The sequence below is a fragment of the Malaclemys terrapin genome, chromosome 3 (assembly GCF_027887155.1).
Source record: "Malaclemys terrapin pileata isolate rMalTer1 chromosome 3, rMalTer1.hap1, whole genome shotgun sequence".
NCBI lineage: Eukaryota > Metazoa > Chordata > Testudines > Emydidae > Malaclemys > Malaclemys terrapin.
This window is the reverse complement of record NC_071507.1, coordinates 102,581,335-102,592,640: the sequence shown is the minus strand read 5'-3', so window position 1 is coordinate 102,592,640 and position 11,306 is coordinate 102,581,335. Positions and strand designations below refer to the sequence as shown.

Below are 11,306 nucleotides of genomic sequence, written 5' to 3'. Positions count from 1 at the left end.
ACTTTTTGTCTGGTATTGAACTTTGTTTAATTACACCACATTACTCTAAGTGGCTGGTAGTAATTTGTGAAATAGCATGCATAAACAACGCACACATTTCAAGAACTCATTTAACCTAAAATGCACAGCTCTCACTGTAAGGGTTCTATAGATTTACATAAATCCAACTTTTAAGTGGTTTCCCCCACCCACCCCCCAGCTCTGACCACAGCATGTTTGTCACCCAACAAGAGAGGAATGTAACAAACTTGGTCAGAATTCTTCTGGTACAGAGTCTAATACATGAACTTTGGCTTCCAGCTTATCTGCGTGTGAGATTATATCAGACCTTCAGCAGTTTCATTTGTCAGCCTTTTTGCTTCAGGTAAGAAGAGGTTAGGACCAGAAAATCTTTCACTAACAATGAAATGAAAATGCAAGAACAGAAATTTGAACTATCAGGAGCAAAATTAGATTCTAGTGATGACCATGTGGGGTTCAGAGCAGGTAAGGCCTAGCTGTGCAGACATTTATGTGCTAGGCACAGCATTCTTTTTTTGTGTGTGTGTGTTTACCCCTCTATGGTGGCTTTCAATTATTGATGCTTGTGTGCACCCTGCATATTCATCCCTATCTCTGAGTCATGCTTGATGAACAACTTACATAAGCTGTTTAAAAGAAAGCTAAACCCCTCCTCTGATATGGGCAGTAATAATGTCATGTATGTTAGAACTGGTGAACATTAAACAAAACCAAATACCTTGTTATTGACATCTGATTGGATAGATCATGTAAGGAGCTGGTTAAGATCTAGCTTTAGTCATCCAAAGAGATGTTGCATACTTAAGTGCATGTATGCTGTTATGGCCAAATTCTGCCTCCAGGTATATGCTTGCAACTCTTTAAATCCTGGGATTGCTACTGAGGCAGCAGCTCTTGGAGAGGGACTGTAGGTTTTGAGGGTGGACATGGGGGCATTCAGAGGGGAAATAATGGGGAAAACCACCAAGAAAGTCTTGGAAGGAGGAGGGATTTAGAAAGAACTACCAGACCCTCTTGAAAGGGAGGAGAAGGTGATGTCTCTGGAAGTGAACTCGAAATGCTTGAATTCAAGGGTTGAAGGGGAAAATAGTCTTAAGATTCAGGTCAATCTACACTGAAGCTTTTAGTCTCTGGGGTCAGCTACTTGAAGGCTGCACTGGTGCAAACTTTTGTCTGTGAAGACAGACAAAACTGTGCCAGTGCATATCACAGATTTGTCGGTCTGCTTTGAGCCACCAGTGGCTGTTACCAGGGCAAATCCCCGGAGTACACAAGGCCTCGGATTGCATATAAAACTATTTAGGGATTGGGCTGGGAAAGTGCAGACATGTTTCCATACTGCAGAAACATTTCTTTTTGCATTTCTCTTGGCTTGATTCCAATAATCAATGCTCTGATGGTGCTGGTAGATGGTGATAATGCCGTACCAGAAAAATCTCCTCTGGCCCTGTTATTTTCTGCTAAATTTAAGCTTTCCTATTAAAAAAAATAATAAAATGAAAAGTTTCTAGCCCAGGTGGTTGAAAAGATAGCCTTCCACACCTGGTTTGATGCACTGCTGTTACACTGAGAATGTGGGTAATCAGAACAATGCCTCTGAAACGTGTAAGCTGCATCCAGTCATCAGTATCTTGGACATGGCAGGACTGGAAGCTAGTGCTGTGGAGCTAAGTGGAAAATTTGGAATCTTCTCTCTTCAATGGTATACCAGTTTCTACCTGTTTTGGGCTACAAGCTAAGACCATAAATATATCACTTGTTGCAGAATTGAATATTGTCTGGCTGGGCTTTGGAATAAAGTAACCTGGGGTAGTTGGGAGGAAGGAAGGAAATGAATTTGATGCCAGATTGATCTTCTTTTCTAAATGGCACATACTTTAAGATTCTCAGAGGTTAGCAAATTAGAAATAGTTTTGGGGGAGACTGATTATTGGGCAGAGGAGAGGTGAGAAGGTCAAAAGTAGATGGTAAATGCAATTTATTACCTGGATAGCTCCATCATCTGTATGGTGCATGTCTGTGTGTGATGTTATATACATGCGCACACACACAGTGTAATGTATGCTCTCAGTGTGCATATAATATAGGGGAGAGGCTTTTGTGTCTCTTACTTATATTTTATATTAATCCCTTCAGTTATTGCTATCAGGATTTGCTTAGGAGCTGAGGTTTCACAGTTTCAAACTGAAGCAACCTCACCTGGGAGACTATGGCTTCCTGCCTATCCCATGCTGTACCTTGTATAATTTAGACCTTCTCTGTTGAAGTTGTATTCTGGAATAGAACTTTCCTCTCTCCTCTTCCCTTTTTTCGTATTACTACTACACCTGTAGTCAAATGACCTGCAATGCAGCCACCCTTATCCTGGCTGAGGGTGGCTGGATTCAGTTCCCACTGTACCCCATAAGCACTGCTCCCCAAACTAGCCAACAGGGTGTCTGAAGAAGATGGAAGAAACGCCCTCTCCGTAGAGGCTAAGTATTGATTTATTGTTTTTGAGCAACATTACAGACAAATTGTTTGCCTGGCGTAACATCTTTGGCAGGACTTACACCAGGGATGAATTTCTTCCTGAGGTTAATTTCTTGATATTTCCATTGTTATTTTCTTTAACAGAATCTTTGTATCTGAAATTTGGACGAGATTTGCCAAGACTGGCAACCCAATGAACCTAAACTGAGCTTTGAGAAAAAGTCTGGGCTCATTTGTGGTTTCAAATGGAGAGTATGTTTTGGCTAAGTTTGCTTTTCATATTTTGGGTTTGTCTGAATAAGAACACTTAAGGGATGCAAACTCAAGTGAACTGAGGCAGGAAAAGAGATTCATAAATTCCAAGACTGGAAGGTACCATTGTGCTCATCTTTTCTGACCTCCTGTATAACACAAGCCCATAGAACTTCCCCAGAATAATTAGAATAATTCCTAGAGCAGATCTCATTTAAAAAAAAATCCAGTCTTTGATTTAAAAATTGCCAGTGATGGAGAATCCACCATGACTTTTTGTAAATTGTTCCAATGGTTAATTATTCTCACTGTTGAAAATTCATGCTTTATTTCCACTATGAAATGCCCAGCCTCAACATGCAACCACTGGATCTTGTTTTACCTTTCTCTGCTAGAATGAAGAGATCATTATCAAATACTTCTTCCCCATGTAGGTACTTATAAACTGCATTCAAGTCACCCCTTAATCTTCTCTTTGTTAGATTGAGCTAAATAGATTGAGTCTATCACTATAAGGCATGTTTTCTAATCCTTTGATCATTCTTGTGGCTCTTCTCTGAACTCTCTCCAATTTTTCAACATCCTTTTGAATTGTGGACCCCAGAACTGGACACAGTATTCCAGCAACACTCACACCAGTGCCAAATACAGAGGCAAAGTAACCTCTCTATTTCTACTCGAGATCCCCCTCTTTATACATCCAAGGATGACATTAGCTCATTTGGCTGCAGTGTTGCACTGAGAGTTCAGGTTCAACTGATTATCCACCATGATCCCCAAATATTTTTCAGAGTCACTGCTTCCCTAGATAGAGTTTCCCTGACATGCTACATTCTTAGTTCCTAGATGAATTCATCTGTAAAAACCTCTGCAAAATGAAGTAGCTGAGTTTCACATAGCTCTATCTGCAAGTATTGTGCCAGAGATTGTAGCACTGGCCAGTTTTCCATATATGATGTGTACCTATTTAACAAGTGGGTTTTTTGCTCTGTGCACCTCTTTCTCCACATTCTGCTATTCCTCTCTTGCAACAGGGAATTTTATTTCCCTTCAATAAAAAGTAAGATTTTAGATATATTAGTTTGGTCTTGGAAGTTGCTTTACTAAATGCAATCTGAGAGCAATACAGATTGTAGGAATGTATTGCACTGGAAGCAAATGAGATGTAGACTACACAGATGGCTCGTCAGAAAACCTCTCATTTTGGAATTCAGGGGTGTAATGTTTAGTTTCCTTTAAGTACTTTGAAATATTTTCATTATGACTCTGACTATATGCCCAAGCAAGGCAGTAAGAACTCCCCATATGCCCCTGCATAGGCTATCCAGACCTTGATCCCGGGGATGCTGGTGTAAGCAGGCATTGCATGACACTTACTCCTCCCCAGTGCAGATAGGGAATGGACAGAGTCTTGGCTCCACCCCTTCCTGTTTGGCCAGTGTAGTGGAGCTGGCATGAGGAGAGTTGTAATTTGCTGCTGGTATAGACCAACAACAGATTATTCAAATCCTCTCTCTTGCCTCCCAGGGCTTCTTCTGAGGCAATGCAGTTCATGCACCATTCCTAGCAGAAGGCTGTATCCAAAGTCACAATCTAGCTGTTAGTTTGATAACAATGACACTTTAAAAAATGTTTGTGCTTTTTACAGTTTATTAATAAAGTTATTTTATTTAGCTAGTGACTGTTCTATATAATATTATTTTCACCATGCATGCATCCATACTATGTGATGTTCTCTATTTTCTTGTTCATACAAGCTCAATAAAACCCTCAGCTCTTATTTTTAAATAAAACAGAAATTCACTGGATAGGAGAATTAAATTTGTAAAAGTCAAATGATTCTCATTCACTCACAGTGCCATGGATTCATTGCTAAATTCAAATACATTTTTACTATTTTTTCCAAGGGAATTTAGCATTGGTAGAACTAGAAGAGGCGAAGTTGCCACTCTGGAGATTAAATTCCTGTGCCATAAGAAAAGATACAGGACTGGCAGCAGCAGTTCAGGACTCACCATGTGAGCGGACCAGTGGGCTCCCAAACTGGAACAGAAGAAATTCATGTAGTGGTGAGGTTCACTCTTCATAATCATTGAACTCTTGGCCTCTCTGCAAGATTGTTGACAAAGGTAATAAGTGGTACTAATTATGACGGTGGGGTTTTAATATCAAGATTGAGCCTCTCTTTTTGGTAAATGAGCGTGATCTTGTTACATTATTAATAGGGTACAAAGTGTTGAAACACCAAGTTTGAAATATACAAATTGTCTGCTTAATATTACAAGCAGTAATGTCTATGCAAGTTTCTTCTTCAGCAAAAATAAGCAAGCTCTCAGGGACAGGGACTGTCTTCAACTGTGTTGGCTGGGGCTTTTGGGCAGTGCCATAATACATTATTATTACTAATAATGATCTAAGCTGCCTTCTGTCATTTGCTCCTCTCCCCAAGTATTCTGCTGCTTGAGGAAAAATCTGTCACACCTGTAAAGGCAGTTAAATGAAAATATTTTGCATATATAGCACTTTTGCTCCCAGAGCACTTTATACAAACAACACCGGTGCTGTGGAGGGGGAACCAGCTAAGGAACAGCACACTGCATAACACTGATGTGAGTGGAAAATTTGTCCAAGGATATCTGGACAAAGCCCACTTTTCAAAACCTGCCATAGGATCTCAGTCTTACAGAGAGAATACAAGGCCTCAGTAGCTTTTTAAGGGCTCACACAAAAGACTCATATGTAGTACTCAATTTATCTACCTCAGAAAGATCAAATAAACCTTGCCAGGAGTTGAGTCAGTAATCCTGAGGTTTAGACCTATCATCCTCTATGGAATTTATCATAATGAAAAACAAAGTAGTGTTGTATAAACAAACCGGACAATGGGTGCAGTGTTGATAGTGACATTATTTACATGAAATAAAAAGCTCTACAGGTTGTAAATTCCGACGATATCTTATAATTTGTCAGAATCACAGTAGTTCATTCAGCACTTGCCCTCTATATACACATTCTGTACATAAAGCACTGAGGTCTAAGGCAAGAAAAATGCATGGGGGTGATGAGAGATAATATAGCTTTTATCTTAAACCACTGTGCATAATCAGATAGTTCTAGAGCAGTTAAACTATCCATTTAATGGTTCCGGTCTCCACTTGGGAAAGTAACTAGTGCAATTACCTGGATGATATAAAATAGGTTAGACATTACAATAGTCAGGAGAAATAGGAATTAATCTTTTCTTTTTCATTTTGGGTCAGTCTTGCTTCCTGAAGTCTGTGTGTTCAGCAAAGAGATAATTTGTAATGGCAAAGAATGAATTGTTCTGTAAAAAGGAATACAGCAGAAGGTAAGGGGGAGTTTTCCACAGCTCTTAATGATTTTGAGTATTCAAAACTGCATTTCATTAGTGTCTACATTTTCAACTGCTGAAGCATTTTGCATTATTTGTTGTTTGGTTTATTCTTTTACAACCAAGAGAACATTTTCCCCATTATCAAGTAAGAGATGGAGGGCTACTCACAGCTTCTGTGATTTGTGTTTGAATACCTGCTATAATTCCTCTCAAGTATTGCTATTAATGTCACCTTTATTGAATTTGTATTTCTTCATATTATAGCAATCAGATTTACTTTACATTTTTTAAGACACAATTTGTTATGTGAAGCTCGTCTTTGTGATTTTTCCTGTGCTACAACACTCCTGTTCCATATCTGTCAAATGAAAAATTTGCACACCAGATAAAGTACAGATACAATAACAAATCACATCCTATACCATAGTCTCCAATGCATTCTAAAACATACAGACACATATAGCATTCTTTACTGTATTCCATCATACTTAACATTTGAAAGTTCTTTGCTGTATTCATAAGATCCAATTCAACGTGGTCCAATTTCTGTTTAAATTACCCACCTCTCCAGGGCTTGGAGATGTTCCACAGTTTGATTTACAAACATCCATACAGCTCTAAAACTGTCAAAATAATAAGTCCAAAGCTCCATGTTCACTGTATGTCCTGTGCAGCCTAACTTGTCATCTTACAAGGGGGAGATTTAGGCTCCCAAGAAGTTATATAGTTACAAAGTTTTATGTCTTTATATTCACTAATTCAGCATTGTGGCAGACTTCTGTGGGAGGAACTTAATATTTCTCACCCCAATGATGTTTTTGGTGACATTGACAATTGTCTGTCAATAATTCTGTATTGTCGAGCAAAATCAAATTATATGTTCCAATGTCCTTCCCCATTGCAATTTCTCCAATAGTGCTTCTGTTGTCATAGTTTCACAGACCCACAACCTTGCAGCTGTTTAATAGAATCTACATAACAATTCAGGCCCTCATCCTGGAATCACTTCCGCACACATGTGTGTGCAAACACACACCCTCTCTCTTCGCCACTTACTTCTTCAGCGTTACTGCTTCTGCGAAGTGGTCAGTAAGACATCTATCATGTGAATTTAAAAACTGATACCTATTGTTGTTGTTGTTGGTCAGTCACCTAAAAATAATAGGCTAATCCTGGTCTTTGCTTTGGCATACATAACCTTGGGTGAGAACAGAGTCAATTTTGCAAAACCATAATCCCTCAGGATAACTGATGAGATCCAAAAAGGGAGCCCTCTCTGGTCTTCATTACCCAAAATGGGAAGAGATCCTCAGAGTTCCAACCAGATACTCAGCTCCAGCCATGATGCACGTGTATATAAAGCTCACTTCTGTGCTCCCCATATCTTCTGTTTAGGCTCAGTTCTACTCCAGGCTGGTATAGCTTGATGGCTTTTGCTGGCTGCAAACAGATGCAAGAGGCTGGAACCGCAGCTGAGGCTCAGCAGGTTGCAGGTGATCCCAGCCATGATGCTCTTACTCTGGGGGTACCTGTTTTCTCTTTACATTGGCAGCAGGAAGGGAGAGTGGCACAACCCTTTACATTGACATGATCCTCTCCTGCTTTCAGGCCAGTTTCTGCCAGCAGTGCAGTGGAAAGTGACCACACCATACCAGACACTCGGGCTCTTTAAATATAAAGGTTAAATAACATTTCCCCCCTTTCCTGGACAAATGTGATGATATAAACATATTCAATGTTCAAAGGGCTATAATGAATTATCATTTTCTATTCAGAAGAGATACACACATGCAAGACCTGCAGAAATGGTTTGCTCTCACTTTTAATCTATTTGGCAGAAAATAGGCCACTTGCAAGAAAGCTTTTCTGAGAGAGCAAACAATGATGGATTTAATTGGATGGCTGCCTAACATGGCATGAGCAATCTGTTCCACAAGAAGCTCATCCAATGTGCTAGCAGAGCTACTTTGATGCCATAAACCTCTTTATGCTTAATGGGCCAAATTCAAAGCTGATGTAAGTTGGACTGCTCTGTAGAGATCAGAGGAATGACATCTTATCATACCAGGAGTGAATTTGGCCTAACGATTCTTCTTGGCATTTGCGCGCTGAAGCAGAACATTTATATTGTACAGTGGAAACAAAAGGAAACATGGGATTTGGGATCCTTGAAGTCTGAAGGAGCCAAGCAGAAAATAACAATATTGCAGTGCTCTCCAAGCACTACATAAACCCATTTGGAACATAGTCATGTGTGATCAAAAAAATGGAATTATAAGGCTGGCGGGGCCTATTTGAAAGTCAAACTATAACAGATGGGACATTTTATTGACATTGAAGAACCAACTTGTGCACATAATAGTCTAATATTGACTGAGGCTGGATTTCCAAAAGAGCCTAAAGAAGTTAGGCATGCAGCTCCCATTTTAATTTAACATGATTTGGGGGCTTAATTCCTTTAGGGTACATCTAAACAGCCTGAGACAGTGAGTCTCCCAGCCCAGCTCAATAGATTGGGGGAAGGACATGTTTTCATCTTTATTACATGGGGCAGTGGAGGGGTTGTTTTTATTTTTTCTCATTTAGTCCCAGCTCAATGTGGCCTAGTGGACAGGGCACTGGATGGGACTCCAGAAACGTGGGTTTCTGTGCCCAGTTTTCCCTTCTGTAAAATGGGGGAAATGATACTGACCTTCTTGGTAAAGCCCTTTAAGATTTATGGATTGAAAAGCGCTATAAAAGACCCCGGGGAGTAGTATTAAAATGGAAATTATTTTTTTAAATGTCCCTCCGAGTAACTCTTGGAAATGACAATAAAAAAATAAAAATTCTCAGTCTTGAAAGGAGAATATGGAGCACCAGGCTGATGAGCAAATTGTTCCCCATGGGACAGCATCAAAATACCAGTCGCTTCAAGGAACCTCTGAAAAGCTGCTAGCCACAAATAGTTGAATCTCTAGTGCTGCTCTATACAAGAAAATATTACAGTCAGGTGAGAGTTTTGCAATTTTATAATATCCATAACAACTTGTCTTATAAAGTTTAGCAGACTTCACTCTTAAAAGAACTAAAGGCTGGCCCTATTGTGGTCCAATACCTGTATTTTAATTGATTTTATTTCCAGTGCTAATTATGATAACATTACACTACTATTAATGATGGGCAATAGTGAAGTTTTCTTTTTTGAAATATTCATTACATATAGAGATCCATTGACTGTAAAGTGAGGAAGGACTATTATGATCACTTACCCTGATCCCTTGCATAACACAGGCCATAGAATATTACCCAGTTATTCAAGCATCAAGCCTATTATCTTGTAGTTGAATTGGGTAAAATTTGCAAAAGCACCTAAGTGACTTAGAAGCTTTGGGCCTGGTCTATACACAGTTTTTGTACTACTATAACTATGTCAGTTAGGGTGTGATATTCTTATCACTACACTTATGCCAGTACAAGACCTAGAGTCCGTGCAGTAATGCCAGTATCCATGTCGTTATACCAGTCCAGTTTATCCCTGTTTTCGTAAGCTATACTGGTACAACTACATGCATGCTAGGGTGGGTCATACCACTTTAACTACACTGGTAAAATAAAGCACCACAACATTTGTGTGTAGACAAGGCCTAAGTCCCATTTCAAAAGTGACTTAAGAATCCAAGTCTTATTGACCTTTTCAGCCCTTGAAGTCCTTCTCTGTGTTATCCAGCCAAAGCTAAATAAAAATTACTTTTATTTATTTTACCTTAGTTTGCTGATTCTTAAGCAGTGAAATCAATGAACAGGTTCAGAGGGGTGGTCATCTCTAAAAAAAATTGAGCAGAGCTGGCTATAGGCATAAGCAGACAAAGCAATTGCGTAGGGCCTCAAGCATCTCAAGGTGTCCCCCTATTCGCTTTTTATTATGTGTTATGGGGGAGGGGAGCACAAATATTCCTGCTTAGGGCCCCCAATGTGCTAGCACCGCCTCTGAGAAGGAAACCCTTAATGAGAATAAAGTAGACATAAAAATCAACCGAAAGGTACATAACAATCCTGTCTTTCCATGAAATCAAAAAATAATTAAGGAGCTACAAGTTCCCTCATAAAAGATTTTCCAGTGGAGATCAGGCAATATGAGTCCATTAAAAATAAAGTAAAACCAGGCATACTTGATAGTGGGGAAAAATGGCAAATCTCTTGCAAGCTGGCAAGAGGCTACAATGAACAACTGAGTTCTAAGAATAGTATAGTAAACGGGTGTGCAGTACAAATACCTATAATAAAACAAGCCTTTCCAAAGGAAATTTCAAGTATTAAAAGGCAGACCAGCAAAAAGGAGGATCTAGTGGTAAGCCTCACGATGCATTATTGAGAGAGATTGCTGTGCTCTGCCCCTCTTCCTCATTCTTCTCATAAGTGATTTCAATCGTGTCAGTTCCCATGACCTAAATCAGTCCCTAAAGGTGTGAAACAAAGTCACATTTACAAAATATTTCAGAATGGAAGACCCCATGGAATTCTCATGCCTCTCAGAGAGAGGAATGCAGATGACAAACACATTGAAGCATAAAAGCCAAGGAAGATGGACATAGAACTAGCAGAAGCTTGCAGTGGATAAATGATATATGGTGTAAGAACCTATAAAAGTTAAATTGTCTGTTTTAAGTACTTGTTGCTTAAGTTATGAAATAACAGTAATCTGTATTATAAATTGGCTTCCAAAATGTCTACTGTCCAACGGCCAAAAACCTTCTTTTAATGGGCTGGGAAAGGCTACGCACTGCCAGAACCTCCCTGTCTCCTGGCTACAAACTTGTCGTTAATGATCAGTAATGAGTAATAACCCGTCTTTTGGAAAAACACTGGAGAGCAAATATTTAACAAATTGACTCTACTCCTGCACTGAGTGCTGCTTGGAAAAAGAGAAATAGTGTATAACAAAGAGCAGTGCAGGAATGAGTACAACTTTCGATGGCTCTCTCTCTAAGTTACGGCGCTTCTTGTTCATGCTGATCTGTTCTCTTTACTGTACCCCTCTCCATAGCCACGGAGCAGAGTTGCCAGCTCTTGTGGTTTTACTGCGGGTCTCGTGATATGTTGTGTTTTCTTAGAGCCCCAGTAGCTGGAATCAGGTTATTGGCCGAGAATCTCAACTTTTTTTTTTTTTTTTAAGTATGTTGCTGACCCTTGTAGTTGTGGAGAAAAGCTTGAACTTGTGAGCCCT

General features: G+C 39.5%; 1 protein-coding gene across 4 annotated transcripts in view; it reads left to right on the top strand.

Moving 5' to 3' along the window:
- Positions 1-311: 311 nt before the first annotated feature.
- The window catches only part of ADGRG6 (adhesion G protein-coupled receptor G6), a 194,464-nt gene continuing 183,469 nt past the window's right edge, over positions 312-11,306 (top strand). The window contains exons 1-3 of one of the 4 annotated variants that reach the window (XM_054022320.1): positions 406-486; positions 4,653-4,874; positions 6,006-6,094. In XM_054022320.1, the coding sequence (XP_053878295.1) occupies positions 6,051-6,094 (44 nt within the window). In that variant the 5' untranslated portion in view covers positions 406-486; positions 4,653-4,874; positions 6,006-6,050. Of the gene's footprint in view, positions 365-405; positions 487-4,652; positions 4,875-6,005; positions 6,095-11,306 lie in introns of those variants that run through there. The other 3 variants (XM_054022312.1, XM_054022315.1, XM_054022316.1) reach the window with 3 other exon arrangements.